This window comes from Macaca thibetana, chromosome 5 (genome assembly GCF_024542745.1).
Source record: "Macaca thibetana thibetana isolate TM-01 chromosome 5, ASM2454274v1, whole genome shotgun sequence".
In the NCBI taxonomy this organism is placed as follows: domain Eukaryota; kingdom Metazoa; phylum Chordata; class Mammalia; order Primates; family Cercopithecidae; genus Macaca; species Macaca thibetana.
The window spans coordinates 41,559,700-41,579,092 of record NC_065582.1 but is presented as its reverse complement, the minus strand read 5'-3'; the positions used below and the strand labels follow the sequence as shown (position 1 = coordinate 41,579,092).

At 38.8% G+C, this 19,393-nt stretch overlaps 1 protein-coding gene across 2 annotated transcripts in view; it reads right to left on the bottom strand.

Moving 5' to 3' along the window:
• The window catches only part of NR3C2 (nuclear receptor subfamily 3 group C member 2), a 357,163-nt gene that overhangs the window by 165,936 nt on the left and 171,834 nt on the right, over positions 1-19,393 (bottom strand). Inside the window, exon 3 of one of the 2 annotated variants that reach the window (XM_050790895.1) lies at positions 12,982-13,133. In XM_050790895.1, the coding sequence (XP_050646852.1) occupies positions 12,982-13,133 (152 nt within the window). The remainder of the gene's footprint in view (positions 1-12,981; positions 13,134-19,393) is intronic. The other variant, XM_050790896.1, reaches the window with a different exon arrangement.

Below are 19,393 nucleotides of genomic sequence, written 5' to 3'. Positions count from 1 at the left end.
CAAATTGCTGAGCCTGGTTCAGCTGGGAAAATACGATGGTGCAGGCCAGATGAAAAATGACCAACCTAGACTAATCCTGCACTGGTTTTCCAATTAAGTTGTGGGAGGGTAAGAGAATGCAATATGTTTTAGAGATCTTGGTACAGTTAATTAAAGGGAAAAAAGGAAGTAAAAAGTAGTTGTGATCTTCTAAATTGTTTAAGATGCAGAAAGAGTGTGAAAACTATCTTTGTTCTTTGTCTGGTTCTGTATTCGGGCAAACTAAATAAATTTAAATCCCGGTCTTAAATGCAACGGCTTTCTCAGATGGCCCTTTGGCACAATATTCATAAACAGTAGAGATCTACCTAAACCAGTGACAAGGAAGTAAACACTCCAGGTCTTCCCTAAAGTAACATATGTTTTTCTGCAATTTTTACTTTTCCCCCTTCAAATCAAATATTTAACATGTACATAAAGTAGCCACAGTTTAAATATTCCAAATTTTATAGAGAACCAAGGTATAATATTACTTAACAAAGATAAAAACTCTTTAAAATATAATGTTTATAAAGCACTCCCTTGTTGTTTCTAAAGCAGTTTAAACATACATGTGTTAATTTTTATCTTTCTAACTCAGAGACGGGCAGGGCAGATACTTTGAAGATTTTTGTTGTTTACAGACGAGGAAACAGACTTATTTGCCGAGTCTCTGAGTGGGTGGTGTCATTCTGTATAACACTACATAAAAATGATACTGGAACCTACAATGGTGCCGCCTTTATTATACACTAGTGACAACACTTACTGGAAAACTCTCATAGCGAGGGTTCAAAATGTTACGCAGCCTTTCACTAAATACTAGTAAATGGTCAGTACGGCTTCTAAGAGGGTGGTATGAGTCTCCAAACTAAAGCCCTGGGTCTTCCTTCCAAATTGAAGAAGAAAATAAAATATAAAAAGGGATTGAGAGGAAGGAGGAGGTATTTGCTTCCCCCGCCCAACCCCCCGCCCACCAAAAAAAAAAAAACTTTGTAGGTTTGATTCCACTGAAACAAGTAAAAAGAACTTAATGAGCCTGTACTAGATCTAGAGTACTATACATAAGTATGAATTTATATCAAACTTATCAAAAATCTCACACCATCTACTCCTCAGTTGATTCGCTATACGTGACTTTTCAATCTTGTTGACAGTTATGATGCCCTCCGAGATTTGTATTCTTTCATCTTTTGCTATATTTCATGTTTTACTGTTAGAAAAGTAAACACTTTTATAAAGACGCATTCTGTTGTCAAACGTCAGTGATTTAATGAAGCTAAAGGCTCCAGTAAAGACATTAAAGACTCCATAGAGGTGTGAGATTAAATGTCTTATACCTGTAAGGAGAAAATACATTCCTCTCTCTTCCTTGGGATTGTTCTTCACTAGGTGAGGTATAAGAATTCACTGTTAATTAGCAACACAGCACATACAGGAAGGTGACGCTTTTGTAAATGTAAAGTTAGAGTCAACAAATTCTAAGAGCTAGCATTTATTAAAGAGCTTCTAACAAGGCCAACCTGAGGGCAAAATGGCTTCACAAGAGTTGTGAGCTCCGTTCTTTGGTGTCAGCCTGTTCTTTTCTTGATGTGGATTTGGTTGATGGTATTGGAAAGATGAGAGGGAGAGAGACAATGTGAGCATGTGCAAAGATAATTTTATGATAATTTCTGGTAGTTCTGAAGTCTTCTGGCTAACATGCAAGGTTTTGCCTCTGTTTCTTTGCCCCAGGACAGTGCCAAGTGGCTGAGTGAAGTGGGGCAGACTCTGGAAAAAACGTATTTATATTTTACATATATCTACTTATCTCTAGAAAAATCATTATCAGCTTCTGTTTTTCCTATCTAACAAGTCAAGAAGGGTAGTATATACAGATATTGAGGAATGAGGTTAAAAGGAAAGAACTTTTACACTAGATGTGTATGTCTTTAAAGAGCAAAGTATCACATGAAAAAACTGGGGGCCTTGAAAGACTGGCATCTTTTTTTATTTGCTACACAGAAATTTTCCGCCTTCTCAGTTATTAGTAACTTTGTATTGTGGCTTTATATGGTGTCATAAGCTGCTAGAATCATAATTTAGTAGCTCTAACAGCAGGACTGACAACAGAATACAATTTCCAGTGATCACTACACCAAGCGACCCTGTTCCATTGCTACTGAGGGCCCAACACCTTCCCTAGGCTTTCAGTTTCATCATGTAACTTCCCATACACTGCACCAAACGGCCCCAATCGCCGTGGACATCTGGTTAAGCCAGTCTACTGCCAAACTACCTAGTAGCTAACTATGTAGTTTCTTTATCTTAAAACTCCCAAGAAAACATCTCCAGGAAGAGAACAAATGTGTTCAAAGTTTTGTCTCTCTGCTCTTGTATTCCTAGTTATCCAGACTGCTTCATCCCTTTTGGCAAACTAATCTCTGAAGCCTCAGCAGTTCTAAACCCCATTCATCTGCCCTATTCTTCACCTGTTTTCAGTGTTTTCTTCCTGAGTCTGTCAGAGGTTGCCATCATTCCCCGGAACTGATCCACCATCCAGTCCTGCCAATTCCTCCTTGTCATGTCCCCAGGCAGGCCTTCTGCTCCACAGGACCATTTGTGGCCAGGCCCTTTTTGTTTTCTTTTTTTTTTTTTTTTTTTGAGACGGAGTCTTGCTCTGTCACCCAGGCTGGAGTGCAGTGGCCGGATCTCAGCTCACTGCAAGCTCCTCCTCCCGGGTTCACGCCATTCTCCTGCCTCAGCCTCCAGAGTAGCTGGGACTACAGGCACCCGCCACTTCGCCCGGCTAGTTTTTTGTATTTTTTAGTAGAGACGGGGTTTCACCGTATTAGCCAGGATGGTCTCGATCTCCTGACCTCATGATCCGCCCGTCTCGGCCTCCCAAAGTGCTGGGATTACAGGCTTGAGCCACCGCGCCCGGCCCCTTTTTGTTTTCTATTATCCACAGTCACATCCCAGTTGTCATCTTCTCCTCTAAGTGGTGCCCTCCCCGAGCCACTGCAGAGCATCCAGGGACAAAACTGCATAAGCCACAGTGTTTTCTTCTGCAGCAGAGAACTTTATAAAAGGACTTGCTATATTTAAGAGAAGCGCTGAGATTTCTCATTCTCATATTAGGACCTTACATAATGTGACCCCAGGGTCTTCGTTTAGTCTCTTCCTCTACATCCCTTGGGCATGGACCAGTTCCAGCCAGGCTAGCTTTCATGGAGCTGGGTCTGCTCAAGCAGGTATCCTCAGCCTTCAGTCTCCATCACTGTTTTTGTTTTTTTTTTTTGGGGGGGGGGTGGGGGACAGGGTCTTACTTTGTCTCCCAGGCTGAAGTGCAGCAGTGTGATCAGCCTACTACAGCCTCAACATCCAGGTTCAAGCAATACTCCTGCCTCGGCCCCCCAAGGAAATGAGATTACAAGCATGCACCACAATGCCTATTTGATTGTTGTTGTTGTTCTTTTTGTAGAAATGGGGTTTTGCCATGTTTCCCAGGCTGGTCTTGAACTCCTAAGCTCAAACAATCCACCCGCCTAAGCCTCCTTAAGTGCTAGGATTACTGGCCTGAGCCACCGTGCCCAACACAGTCTCCATCTAATAGTCTTCCACCACCTGCCTGCTCTCCATGACAATCTAAATACCTACCCATCCTTCCCATCCTGCCAAGTCTCGATGTTAGTATTTGATGACAGTCAATTTACCAATTTCCATTTCTGGTGTCAAATCATTCTCAGTAATAACAAATCACACAAATTATATGAACATAACTACACCACGAGTGCAAGTTCTGTGAGAGGAGCTTCATGTCCTAGGACTCTTGGGTATGTTTTCTGAGCCACTAGGCACAGAGCAGACATCAAAGAGCGAAGAGCTAGTAGCGTTCAGCTTTGTATGAGGAAGGCCATTCTGCCAATGGTTCTCTGAGCCTGATAGGCTATATCTAATTTTTATCACACACAGGAAATGAAACACAGGAAGATAAAAATTTTAAATAAAGCTTTAGATTAATATCAAGATTTTAAAGAGGTACTTCAGGATAGTAATGGTAATTTTTTTTTTACATATGAAGCTCATTCCTTAAGAAAAAATAGAGATTACCCAATTTCTTTCCCATTAAGGCAACAGAAATTCAAATTAAGGTTTCAACTTGGAATGGATAAGAGTTAATTATTTAGAGTATAGCAAGATAACTGTTAAATTATAATGTGCTCTTCCTGAGTATTCTAAAGCCAGAGCTGTTGCCCTACTTTTTGATGGGTAAAAATAGTTGGGTAAAATCTGATATTACTCTGTGAGAGGCAATATGGCTGATGTGTTAAGTACATAGAGTCAGAAGGCCTGGGCTGCCTGGGTTCAAATCCCAACTGAGGCTCTTCCTTATTACTGGGTGACCTTGGACAAGTTATTTGCTACATGCATGCCTCAGTGGACGGATCTCTAAAATGAGGATAGATAATAACCCCACACATTTGACAGAATTATCAAGACGATTAAAATGCAAATAGACAATCACATTCCTAGTATAAAGAGCACAAAGTCCTCAATAAATATTTATTATTTTTAAGAATTAAAGGATCATACCTTTAAGCCTTGTTAAGAAATAGTCAATGTTTTTCCTGTGACTACAATTGCTGAGTGAGTTTAGATTCAACGATATTACCTTTCCAAACTCACAAAACTTTGGCTTAAGAAGGCTATTATAAGAAATAAATGAGATAAAATATGAAGTACTTGGCACAGAGCCTGCACCTAATAAGTACTCAGTAGCTATTCTTATAGGACCAGGTGGGACACAGAACTAAGTATTTTCTCAGAACTACTACTTAAGTCGATAACAAACTATTCTATTAGTACCAGTGGGAGAGTTACTTTTTAAATCTTAGGATACAAATCAGATGAAAAGAGCAGGCACATTAAAACCAAAGTAGCTCATGAAAATTTTCTTATAAACAGGCAATTCCCTAAACTAGTTTTTAAGAACATCGTGAGTCAGGTGACTGACTGTTCATTGGCTCTGGGTTGGCTGCTAGAAAGCTGAGGGCCAAATAAGCGGCCAGCCTCGACAAAGGCCTTGAGGCATATATTCTTTATATCATCTCCATGCTTGGCTGAATTTTTCCCTCTCTTGCTCTAATCTCCCCTCTCTGTTGTATTTTTGTTTCACTTAAATTTCATCTTTAACTCATGGAAATCTGTGAGCTACCTTGGATTATTTTCTGGAACAAGATGGGTTGTATACAAACACATAAACTTGGGAAATAACTTCCAAAATTACATACTGTGCTCCTTACTTAGTTTTCAAATTTGCCATGTGAAGTGCACCTTGATTTAAAATTTAGGCTACAAGCAGCTGTCTTTGGATAACACTAATTTACTTTTGGCTCACACATCTCTATTTCAAATTATTTTCTAATAAATTACTTCAACATACTTTCCACTTTGGAGAAACAAGTGGCATGGTGACAGAAACAAGGGCGAACCCCACTCACATAAGTAGTTACCAACAACACATCAACCAATGTTCTTGGAGCACCTGCTGCATGCTGGGTGTTGCCTTTGCCCTGATCAGCAAACCAGATTCCCTCAATATCATGTTTGGTTTGGGGCTCTGGCCTGATTAACCTTCATAATAACCAAGGCATAATGATAAAGAACCAAACCTAGGATTGAAAACTGCATAGATTCAATAATGTCTGAAGTTCAGCAAAAATGGTGAATAATCAGAGACAAAGTAACTAAGACTTTTCTATGTGCAAGCTGGAAATGGGAGAGAGACCAGTTATTCACACACGTGGGCCACGCACGCACTCAGTGTCCTAGACTTATGTTCTTTAGGGTTCTAACCTTGGCCTACTTTGTCTCTCTGAATACTGATTTCTTGGTCATTTGCATCCACTTTCACGGATGATGATTCTGAAATCCTTATTTTTAATCTTGCCTTGTTTCCCAAGCTTCAAAATTAAATATCCAACTACCTCTTAGATATACCTGAATATCCCATAGGTATTTCAAACTTGTCTTAAACCAAAACTCATCCAACTCCCCTTTAAAAAAACCTAGCAATGGTTTTCCCCCCCATAACCAATCACCTTTTCATATATTACATAAAGAACTCATTTGTTATGCTTAATCTTTTCATCACCCCTCACTAGAATGTAAGCTCTACCAGGGCAGGGATCGTTGTCCAAGATGTCTCCAGCTATGCTTAGAAAGATACCTGGCATTTAGTAGGTATTGAGTAAATGTTTGCTAAGTGAATGAACCTTTCATCCCTTACCCTCAAAGCTGCCCCCGCTCCAGTATTCCTTATCTCAGTGAATGGCATTAGCAGCCAAGCCTGGGGAGTCATCCTAGATCTTTGCTTCTTCTCTTCCAATATAGAACTGCCCATGTTACTTTTCAGATGGTCTTATTATCTGCCCATCCTCTCAATCCCTGAGAGTGCTGGTCTAGGTCCACCCTAGGTCATTTCTAGCTCAACTGATGAAAACAGCCACCATTTCAATAAGTATACCTCACAACAGCCAGATCTTAAATGCAAAATTGAGCTTACCGTTCTGCTGCATGAAAACATTCAGAGGTTCTCTTTTGCTTAAGGATGAATTTAGGCCTTCCTTGCAGTCCAGGACCTGGTCCCAATCTGCTCATTTAACCTCACTTCCTATCACTTCACATCTGAAAGTTTATACAGTGGTAACACAAAATTGCTTCTGGTGCCCTGTGCAACAACAGCCTGTTCTTAGGCCCTCTGAGCAAGGCCAAGTCTGATCTCTCAAGATTCAGCATGGGGGTCAATTCTTGGAGAAACCTCCCCTGACTTTTCAGGGTGGCCTAAATGTCACGGCTTTATGTGTTCCCACAGCAACCAACTGAAGGGATACCAAAAATCTGGGCAAACATTTGCCATCAGCACTACAGTCTTATGCTTATGGAAGGAGGAAAGGAGTGCTCATTAAAATCATAGATATAACCTACTGGGTAGGTATTTATTTAGCTTCTTACAGTAAATAATTAGAAAGAGTCAGGTTACCTGATTCCTAAACTCTGAAAAAGGTGAAAAGAAAAAAAAAATCTTTAAGATGTTTCATGAGAAAACAGTAAGCAGACAGTCCTTGGTTTCCTATATCTGACACAGCAAATACTGTAGTTGTGACAATGGGCTCAGATGTTCATGAGCTTCCTGTATGTGATTCATGAAAACACCAGGGACTGTCTCTTAAATCATTAATTAAAAACATCTAATAAATGTAATTTAAATTATTCCCCTGCTTTATCAGTTACCTGTACATTGCCAGCTATAAGGAGATAGCTATATTTGAATTATTATGTAATATTAATAACATTCTGATTTAGCTTGTGTCCACTACAATTAAGTTCTCTGTTTTGTGGCACAAATGCTCACTGCCCCCACAACACACACCTCCCACCTGCTGGTACCCTCGCTTGTCCTTCCCTCTTGCTCATGAGTGTGTGCACACACAGCATTGACAGGGATAATGTGGTTTATGACACAGTGAAACACACTTTCCTCTGGAACTGTTCAGCTTATTCATTAATTTTGGAGAACCAAAGAAAACTAATGATTCATCAACCACTACATTTCCTTAAAAATATTTTCTCCCATAGAATACACAATCAATACATTTAAAGATCTTTAAAATGTATGCTGTGAACTGAACTACACGGGAAAGGAATGAGGTACTCATTCACAGGCTTGGCTGTCTTAAAATATTGCCTATTTGAAAAACCCCAAGATTAACTTGTAATTGTATCTTTTAAAGCCATTCAGTTTCAAGATATAGACCTATGTCTCTTCCTTCAAGGGAAATGTGTGAGTGTGGAAACTAACATCATACAATTTGGCTGACCTTACCAAAATATGGACTCTTAGGTCTGTTTTAAAAATTTAAATCCAGTTGACTTTACATAATAATCAACTCGCTTCCTCTTTTACAGCCATAAAACTATTTAGTGATTTGTGGTAGCTGCGTCTTCCAGACACTGCATACATACTGAGTATTCAAAAAGGAAATTAGGTTATAAAATAGTGTGCTGAATCTAGTCAACTGTGTTCATTGAGGAATCACAAAGTAAAAAACACAGATGAGATGGAACTAATGGCAATTTACCGGGGAGGGGGACGTCATTCAACCTTGATTGCTCTTATGCTACATGGGTACATTCAAACATTTATTTGGTGGCTACTAAATATCCACAGCCTTGCTAGATTGTGGAGATAAGACTCTGCCTTCTCTAAAAACTTCTAACAGAAGAGGTAAAGCCTGGTTGATGGCTCTCAGTATTTTCTCAACTGTGAGACTCCCAATGGTTGGACTGCCACAGAGGCTTGTTACAGGAGTAAATCTCAACAGTTCAGTCCGCATTGGAAAAGCCCCTCTAGGAAATTTCCACAGATCCCCATTCCCCACACACAGCCTTTGAGACCTGCTGGTTTAGAAGGATCTTGCCACCTCAAAGGGAAGCTCTCAGGACAAAATAACATTACAGGAAGAATGAAGATCTAACAAAGGAAAATGAAGGGCTGAAAAATGAAGACCTAACAATGCAACGTGATTGTATCATTTACATCATCTCTCTACATGAACATTACCAGGATCTTTGGCATTTGTTTGTAGAGGATAGTAATAATCTAATATTTTGGTGCTACTTTATAATTTATAAAATATGTACAAACATGTTTTTAGGTAATTTTTCATAGCAATGTTCAGGTAGGGCAACACTACTTCTCCATTTATAGACAAAGAAACTGAGGCCCAGAGAAGTTCTAAATAACTTGCCTTAATTTCACACCTAGTGAGTGACGTAAAAAATTAAAACTAAGTTTCTGACCCTTGAAGCCAATCTAGCTTCCACCACAAGGGAGAACCCTTTTAAAAAGTTATTATTATTTTTAAGACAGAAAGGTTCTGAAAATCTTCGAGGCAAATAGTGATTCATATTTAAAAATAAATGTATAAATAATTTGTAAGGTACAATAATATGGCTATTAACTGACATTATTGGCTAACAAGTTATTTTGGAAGACAGCACATTAAACAGAGCACACACACACAAATTCATACTTTAAAAACATAATTTACAGTCTGCATACACAGTCACTATTATAGCAAGTTTTAGGGTGATGCACTCTAGAGCATAAAGCCTTAAGGACATCAACTCAAAACTCAGACTGGTGTGTTTTTCCTCTTGTCTGCTCTCTAGGGATTATCTTCATGTTCTGTTCCCGGTGCCATTATTTCCTTTTAGCTTTAAATGACTTCCCTCAAATTAGCTCCCTCTACCCACCTTGCCCAGAATTCTCTGCTTCTGTAATCTAAGGAGGGGATTAGGGATGTCAAGGGACATTGGAAAACAAACTTCGTTAAGTATTTAAATATACATCCATACATATGTGTGTATATATGTATATACATACAAAGTCACATATATACATACAGACTAAGAGTACTAAACTGTGCCTTCTTAGTGCTTCCTTTATTAGAGTCAAGGACGCATGAATAGACTAACATATAGGGTATAATTTTCATGAACTCAAGAACTGATATGGCAAAATAGCAAGGCTATATTATGAGACTGAGAATCCATACTTTAGCTTAGGTATAGGTTTGGAGTCCTATGACTTGAGTAAGGGTCTAACTTTGGCCTGGGGATTAGGAATAGATTGGGTGACTAAGTCCGATCCTAAATGTTTTCATCTACAAAAGGAAAATAAAACGACACCTATATACCATGATTTTGTGAAATGAGTTTTACAAATATTATAAAGCTTTATAAAAATAATCTCTTGTTAATTCAAAAATATTTTATATAAAGATAGCCATCTTTTTCACATATTTAATCTTTCTCACACACAGGATAAAAGAGTAAACTAACAAAACATACAAAAACACAAAAACAAATAGGTCTTTACTCTCACGAAATTTAGATTTTAAATTTACAGCATTGTTTCAAGCAGGTGAATGATTAAAGTCTAACTCCCGAATCAATACAAAATAAACTATATTAATATAAGTCTTAAGAAGACATTCATACAGCCAACAGACACATGAAAAAAATGCTCATCATCGCTCGCCATCAGAGAAATGCAAATCAAAACCACAATGAGATACCATCTCACACCAGTTAGAATGGAAATCATTAAAGTCAGGAAACAACAGGTGCTGGAGAGGATGTGGAGAAATAGGAACACTTTTACACTGTTGGTGGGATTGTAAACTAGTTCAACCATTGGGGAAAACAGTGTGGTGATTCCTCAAGGATCTAGAACTAGAAATACCATTTGACCCAGCCAACCCATTACTGGGGATATACCCAAAGGATTATAAGTCATGCTGCTATAAAGACACATGCACACGTATGTTTATTGCGGCACTATTCACAATAGCAAAGACTTGGAATCAACCCAAATGTCCATCAGTGACAGACTGGATTAAGAAAATGTGGCACATATACACCATGGAATACTATGCAGCCATAAAAAAATGATGAGTTCGTGTCCTTTGTAGGGACATGGATGTAGCTGGAAACCATCATTCTCAGCAAACTATCGCAAGAACAGAAAACCAAACACCGCATGTTCTCACTCATAGGTGGGAATTGAACAACGAGATCACCTGGACACAGGAAGGGGAACATCACACACCAGGGCCTATTGTGGGGAGGGGGGACGGGGGGAGGGATAGCATTATGAGATATACCTAATGTAAATGACGAGTTAATGGTTACAGCACACCAACATGGCACATGTATACATATGTAACAAACCTGCATGTTGTGCACATGTACCCTAGAACTTAAAGTGTGTGTGTATGTGTATATATATATACACATACATATATATATATATATATATATATATATATATATATGAAGCATTTACCAAGTTTCATTGTCCATGGACCATCAGCTTTCCAATGAAGGAAAAAGTTACACCTGCATTTAGGTTTTTGTATGTTTGTAACTGAGTTATAAAAACAATTCCCTAGGTAATTCCACAGAAACTACTTAAAACAAGAAAAACTAAGCAAGAACTTCTAGAAAACCTTTTGCTTCAGAAGTAGTGAAGGGGCAGACTCTACAAATAGCCAAAATGTGGGTTCTGACATGAAGGTGGATCTATAGGTAGAGCCAGCTGGCCAACTGCCTGCTCCAAAATGCTCTTCTCCACGTCACTTTATTTTGACATACCACTTACTTTGTTTACTAATTAAGTGAGCCAGAAAGGCAGATTCTTATATTGGAAAGCACAAAGTGGCCTGAGAAAGGTGCCCGATGTAAATTTCACCTATTTATCTTCTACTGAACCAATCATATAATTAAGGAAAGAGAGAAGAAGGCAGGAGAAGCCTTACAAAAGCAAACTGACTTCAGCAGTGTGCAAATTTATTTTTCCTACTTTTTGAAAAATTGGCCTCTGGTAACAGAACCCACATTTTCCTAAGGGAAACGTCCTTCCCCATTCTCGGTCTAGATGGTTCAGGTTGTCCAACTCCAGCCAGAACCAGCCTATCTGATTACTACATTTTCCAGCCACAGGCACTGGGGCAGAGGTGGGCACGTGAGCCAAGTTCAATCTGAGGAGATTCCACTGGGAGCTTTTATAGGAATTGCTAGGAACAGAAAACCTCTTTTTAATGGAGGTCTGGTAGCTGTCTCAGCACCACGAGAGAACGTGCATGAGAACAGAGCCAGAACAAAACCAAGCGACTGAGCGAGTGGGACTGAGTTCTAACGACCTGGCTTAAGACCATGGCTTGCCTGAAGCCAAGCATACACTAGGACTTTCCAGTGTGTGGGCCAATGCATTTCCAATGCTGCTTCAGTCAGTTTGCTGAATTTTCTATCACCTGTAACCAAGAGCTCATAATCCTGAGAAATAATTACTGAGCTCCTTCTACCAATTCAATGCTAGGTTTGAGGACCACCAAATAATTAATAGTGTAAATAATGTAAAAATCATGTAATATCAATTAAGGCAAAAATCAATCTCAAGAGAAAGAATAATTATTTGATTAACTTTTTCATTCCACAACTAAAGATACGACCTTGTGATCTCTGGCAAAACAGAGGGAAAACATTCAAGTCACTTATGTTTAAGCCTCTGAAGCACCAAATCATCTCTAAGAAAACTTCCCTCAGAAATAAACCTTAGGGAGTCTTCATGTGGAGCCCCTTAGTGAATGTAATTGTCTATTACACAATGAATCTTTTACTAATCGCAAAAATTCGACACTTTCACCAGACACAGTTTTCAATATCAATAAAACCATCTGGTCTAAGGCTGATGGTAACTAACTGCTTATAAGTGAGGATGGGGAAAGGTAAAAATAAATTAAAGACAATTTCTCCTTAAGGAGTACAATCTTGGGTCAGAAGCAAAAGCTAGCCTAACTATGCATAGTGAATCTCAGTCAGGTTTTTCATTTAACATGCTCATTTGGAAACTTTCAGGAGGAATAAAGGCGGGACTCACACAGGGACCTGGGGCTTGAACCAGCTGGTAAATGAAATTATTCTGTATGGAACACAAATCACAGACTTGATTCTGATATTAATGTTTTAATTTGCCACAAACACATATTCATACAGAAACCCAGAAAAGGCAGAAATCATGTATTCTGTGTGTGCCTAGTAAAACTGCTATTCCAGATCACACAAATTAAATTTACGATGATACGGAATTATTTTTCTGAGTCTTACTGAAAAACAAACTGTGACAAACAACAACAAAAAAACCTCTTTGGTTGATCCTTGCTCAGAATTTCAAATTCTGCTCATTAAATATTGCTCTGTGGAAAATCTCCAGGTGGTTTTTATATAAGGCACTATTACTGTTTATCACTGACAGATGAAATCAAAATTCTTTTTGAAGAATTCCCAATAATGCTATAGCATTAGCTGTACAAGTAAACTACATACTAGGAAAAAATATGTAAAAGGAACACCCACATGAACATTTACCTTCCACTGCTCTTTTGAAGAAAACTTTGCAGCTGCCACAGGTGACTACCCCATAATGACATCCTGAAGCCTCATCCCCACACACCAAACATATTTTTGAAGGTCTTGAAGATCCGGTAGAAACACTTCGTAAAGTAGAGCTGGGGAAAGAAATTGAGATTTAAATAACTACACTGTAAAGGCACATTTAACATGCTGCACAGCTTAGCTCAAAATTTGTCAATAATCATGGTTCCAGACAAGAATTCAGTATGTAATAGTCACATACTACATGACTTAGCAAAATAAAGGTAAAACCTGATATGAATGGAGCAATGCTATCAAGGCTATTGTAGAGCAAAGCCTCTTATCAGTACTGAGAAATAAGAAATAATCAAATGTAAACTTCTTTCCTTCTTTTCCTATTTTTGGAGAAGGTTTACCAGAAAATCACATTATTTGCACTTTAAGTGGGCAGCGCAAAGAATCTTGAACCAAGTCATCAGGGACGTATTTGCTGGCCTTTTGTTTCTGCATCAAAGAGCAATAATAATATTACTCAAGACTCTTCAGACTCACATTATATATCTCAATTATGCCAAAAATTTTTTAAACCTCCCCTTTCCAAAATAATCCACTAATTTAAAAAAAAATTTATCTTGTCTCAACTGCCAGCAGTTTTATCCCTCTAAGCTCCCGCATTTTTTCATGTTATCTTATATAGATGTGTTCTAATTACTTCATTTTGCTTACTAATTTGAAGGGACACAGCCAATAATAAAACAAAAAGCCAAATAGGGTAAATATCTCAGGTATGTTTCATGGTAAGAAACTGAAGGGCTCTCTGGGAAACAGATTTTAGGGACAAATGTAACCCTTTAGGCTCTGTTTGAATACTTTTTAAGGGGAATCTTCTCAAGATATATTATACAGTACTGTGTTACTTGATGACACTCCCTAAACAAAATGTTTTAACTTCTGATAAGGAATCACAATTCACTGACAGTTTAGATATGTACCAGGCAGGCAAACACGTTGATTTTTCAATTTGCAGTCCACATACATTTCTTGAATATTTACCTGCAGGTTCTGTGCAAGATGCCAAGGGAAAAAAAATACAAAAATCCAGTCTCTGCCCTCCAAGTTGGTGGGGGCATAAACCATTATGAAGATCCAGTAGCAACACTTCATAAAGTAGAACTGGGGAAAGTGCTATGGTGCATTATGGTAAGCGCTATGGTGCAGGGTAACGGGGGAAGCACACTGTGAATAAAGGAATTACAAAACACTTCCTCAAATGTGTCAGCTAACCTGAGTTTTGAAGCATGACTAGGTGAGAGCCAGAGTAAGAAAGGGGGCAGAGGCGGAAGGGTGTGCAGTGGCTCAGAGAGATGGGATCTGGATGGGCTCAGAAAACTTTGGGTAGAGTTGCTGTATGTCACTTTTATCACCTTGCTGTCAAAGCTTTTGCCTCCATGCCAAACAGGAGAAACATGGAAAAATGACAATGAAAAGACTAAAATGGTTATGTTACAGTGAAGATTTCTCTATTTTTCAAGTCTGCTAAAATGTGATAATATTGCATTAATATTTGTTTAAAGTATTTCGAAGTATACTCTCACCAAAAACAGATGAAAGAACAAGCTATACAGCTGCTTAGAGCATGACTGCCGTTGTAGAAAATGACTTCTTAAATCAAGGACTGAAATAATGTTCCCCAAAGTTGTTTCTCCTTCTGAGAAAAGTGCTCTTTATTATTTTTATTGGTATCCTTTGACTTCTTTATGGCATTCAAAACATTCCATTTCAGCACCAGTAACTTCTTCAACATATTAGCTAGTAAAACTCAATCCATACCCTGTCTGACTCATCTTACACTTCACAAGAAAATGCCACGGCTTTGTAAATATTTAGAACATAACTTAAAATCATCATGAAAACGTAATTGCTTTTTCACAACTACAAGCATACATGGGATTTTTATTCAACATTTCTGTGGGCCTTGATCCCAGTACTATTTTATTGGGATCTTAGCTTCAGTCTTTGGAACTCTCCTCTTTTTCTATCCCACCTTACTTTCTTGCTGATCTCATCTAGTCTCTTGGCTTTCAGTATCACCAATACGCTGGCGACTTCCAAATATTTATCTCTAGCCCAGACCCCTCCCTGGAATTTCAGACCCATTTATTCAACTGCCCACTTGGTATCTCCACTTGGGTGTCTAACACGCACCTCAACTTTAACATGGGCAAAACTTTGTGGCTCTTTCCCTGTCTCCAAACATGTTCATTTCACAGATATCCTCTTCTCAGTTAATGGCAACTACTATGGGTGGAATTGTGTTCCCCCAAAACTCATATGTTGAAGTCCTATCCCTTAGTACCTTGTAATGTGACTTTTGGGATTAGGGTTGTGCAGATGTAATTAGTTAAGATGAGGTCATACTGGAATGGGGTGGACTCCTAATCCAATACGACTGATGTTATTATATGCAGGGGAAATTGGAACACAGACACCTGTATGAGGAGGACACCATGTTTAGATTAAGGCAGAGATCATGGGATGCTTCTGCATGCCAAGGGACACCAACAATTGTCAGCAGACCACTGGAAGCTAGGTGAGAGAAATGGGATTCTTTATCACTGCCCTCAGAAGGAACACACCAACCAATCTTCAATCTCTAGCCTCCAAAACTGAGAGACAATAAATTTCCATAGCTTAAGCCACCTGGTCTGTAGTACTTTGTTATGGCATCCCTAGCAAACTAATACAACAACTCTTTCCTTCCAGTTGCTTGGGCCAAAAAGCACGGACTCATCTCTGACTCTTCTCTTTCTCTCACACAACACTCCCAGCCCTGAATCTGTTAAATTTTATTCATTTTATCCACAGAACGTATTCAGATTCTGATCAATCTCCAAAAACTCCTCCAGCACCATCTACTTTGAGCTGTCAACACCTCTTACCTGGGGTTCTGCAGAAGCTTCCTAGCTGATCTTCTGGTTTCTCTTAGCTCCGTTCCCCGCTCCGACCACCCTTATTCCCTGCCAGCCCCTGCCAGAATGACCCTTATTCATTCATTCCTTTTTTCTTATTTCTATACTCTATCCCTTAATGATCTCATCCACAATCCTAGCTTCAAACAGATCGCTTGGTGAATGACTTTCCAAATCTTTACAGCCAGCTCCAACCTCTCCCCCGTGTTCCAATTTCAAGTCTGCCTTATTAGCTTCTTGAGAATACCATGCTCAAAACAATATTTACTTTCTTTTTCCAGATTTTGACGTTGTGAAAGAGTACTGCCATCTGCTAGTTACCCAGGTTCAAACCTTGTACTCTTCCCTCAACTATCCAATCTAATCAGTTACCACCACGTCCTGCTCAGTCCAGCTTTGCAAACTCTCACATAGCTTCTCTGCATCCCACTGTTGGTAACACTGGTTCAGACCCTTGTTACTTCCCAAAGATTCTTCCATAACTCTAGCTTTTCCTTCCAGCTCATTCTACAGTGACTGCTGACAAATGAATCTGAAGATAAAGGTTCTGACTGTATTACTTCTATGCTTAGAAATCTTCAATCATCCCTTCTGAATGCCACTACAAATAAAAACCTTAGTAGGACACTTAAAATCTTTCTCCCTACTATCAGCCTTCTCATTCAGGGTCTAATAATGCTTAACCTTATGCTCAGCACATACCAACATCCCTGTTGAAGTGTTCTGGTCAACCACCATTTACAGGACCTAGTATTTCCTCTCCCTCACTCCCACTGGGAACCCTGTCCATCATTAAAGGGTCCTGATGTTCCCCCAGCACGAAGTACCACTCTCCCTTCTCCTAACTCCTTCACGTTTTGCTAATCCTTCTCCTTCAGCAGTTACCACTCTTGCTCTTATATTAGTGACCTGTGCACTTATCCTAATCCTTTGAGGGCAAAAATTTTATTGTATGCATCTCTGTGTTCCCAATGCCATTAGTTCAGTGTTGGTACTATTTATTGAGTGAATGAAATCGCACTCCTAATCTCATTAGAGTAGAACATAATTTACAAAAGGCAATTTTACAGAAGGTAAATTAATGAGGCCAAGGTTATCAGTTCAATTCCCATATGGTTCATTTAGCTTTGCACAGAGGAAAAAAAAGAATCCAGGGACAGACTATTGTCAAAAGCTCAGCCAGCTGTCTTGCAAATATATGCATTATTAACACAAGAGACAGGCCGCAAAAATAGATGGGTTTGGAAAACTCTAGTCTCTATTGAAACACTATCACGTGTTTATCTCTGAAACCAAAAGATGGCACACGGTTGGAAAATTGTATGCATCCAGTTTGAAGGAACACATTTACATGATACACATCACAAAAGAGAGAGGGAGAGAGGGCTCGCAGATCTTGAACTCACTGTCTTCTTAGACACTGAATGTCTTCAAAATACAAAGCATGTTTAGTGATTTGTATGTCAAAATTCAACTTCAGAGTATAATAAATTTACCAAACATCTACACATAGGATGTAAAGCCCAAACTGAGGGCCAAACACGCAGGAATCAAAGACAGGAATGGAGGCTCAGTAAGGAGGCCTGGGCTCTAGTTCTAGCTCCACCATTAACTGGTGAAACCTTTGCAAAATCACCTCTCCTCTCTGGGCCATAATTCTCAGAAAAAGAGGTTCAACAGATGATAGCTAAGATCTTTTTCAAGATATCCTTTTAAGATAAAAGTATAAAAATAAATGGAATAGCATGTCCTGATCAAGTTTAATTCAAACTGAGTTGCAAACTCAAATGAAAAACAATGTATTCTGAAAACCAGTAAACATTGTTTGATCTGGATCAAACATAAAAAATGTAACAAAATATTATTCTTTCTAAATCAGCTAATTATATAACACTTAAAATCTTTTTTACATTGATATAGTATCTGTGCTGCTGATTTTGGTTAAAATGTCTGAATAAATGTAAGCCATAGATGGTATTCTACATCCCTCCAAACCATTTTAATATTGAAGAGTTAGAAAAAACTACCCAAACTCATCATTTTGGGGGTTAATAGTCAAAGAAACATTGTTCACAGAAAGAAGTTTATCATCAGCAAAGGTAGTTCAGAGGGTTTTATACAACTGTTAAAATATTATACAGGCAGAAATGAGTGAACATTATATTTCCATTTGTAAAGACAGTATTTCTCTTAGGGAAACACAAGCAAGCTGCAACTATTTTCAATACTAAATATACTCCTTCTAATGACTCAGTAAAGAGATAGAAAAGATTAACCAAAGGTTTATACTGATTTTGGTGACTGTCAGGAGGAAATACACTAGTCAATCATGAAAAACACTTAGTGCGTTATGTTTTTCCCCAAAAGGATGGTGCTTGGGGAGAAGTAACAAGAAGCTATGTAAGAAAAAAAAATGATTTTTTACAAAGCAAAAAATGCCTGGAGAAATTGGCTCACTGAAAATCTCTAAGGCACTGCCAGGAATTATCATATGTAAAACTATCTTTCCCATCCTTACAGTAATTTCGTAACAACACAGTAGTGACTGATCCACTTTCAGTGATTAGAAATTCTTCATATAAAAAGTAGTCTTATTTTTTAAACTCACTCAATATGAATTAAACATACCTATCTTTTATACTATTACTTAATCAGATAAAAGCTTCTACCACCACCACCACCAGCTAGAATGTTTTCTGTGTTTCCATATGTAATCAATTCAAACATTCATTCACCTATCTTAGAGCACAGTGAGCATTGGGAGGACCATATAAACAGCAGATCAGGAAACATCCTCACATACTGATCTGAACAAGCTGGTGTGTTTACATTATTCATTAACTAGGCCAAGTATTGAAAGTCTACTGTGGGCCCCACTGTTCTAGGCACTCAGAAAAAACTAGAAGGAGAAAGTCTTTATCCTCATCAAACTTCTATAGTCATGGCGAACAGAGGGACAATACAGAAGTAAACAAATAATTTCAGAGAGAGGGAAGTACTATGAAGAAAATGACAGACACTGAGATCAGACAGGGAGGGTGGGGGAGACAGGATCCATTAGATAGCTTCGGAAGGCCTCTTTTTTTTTTTTTTCTTGAGACAGAGTCTGGCTCTGTTGCAGGCTGGAGTGCAGTGGTGTGATCTTGGCTCACCGCAACCTCCACCTCCCAGGTTCAAGCGATTCTCCTGCCTCAGCCTCTAGAGCAGCTGGGACTACAGGCACCTGCCACCACGCCCAGCTAATTTTTGTATTTTTAGTAGAGATAGGGTTTCACCACGTTGGCCAGGATGGTCTCGATCTCTTGACCTTGTGATCTGCTGACCTCGGCCTCCCAACATGCTGGGATTACAGGCGTAAACCATCGCGCCTGGCCCAGAAGGTCTCTTTCTTTGGTGATACTGAAATGACAGAGTAGTCAGCCACG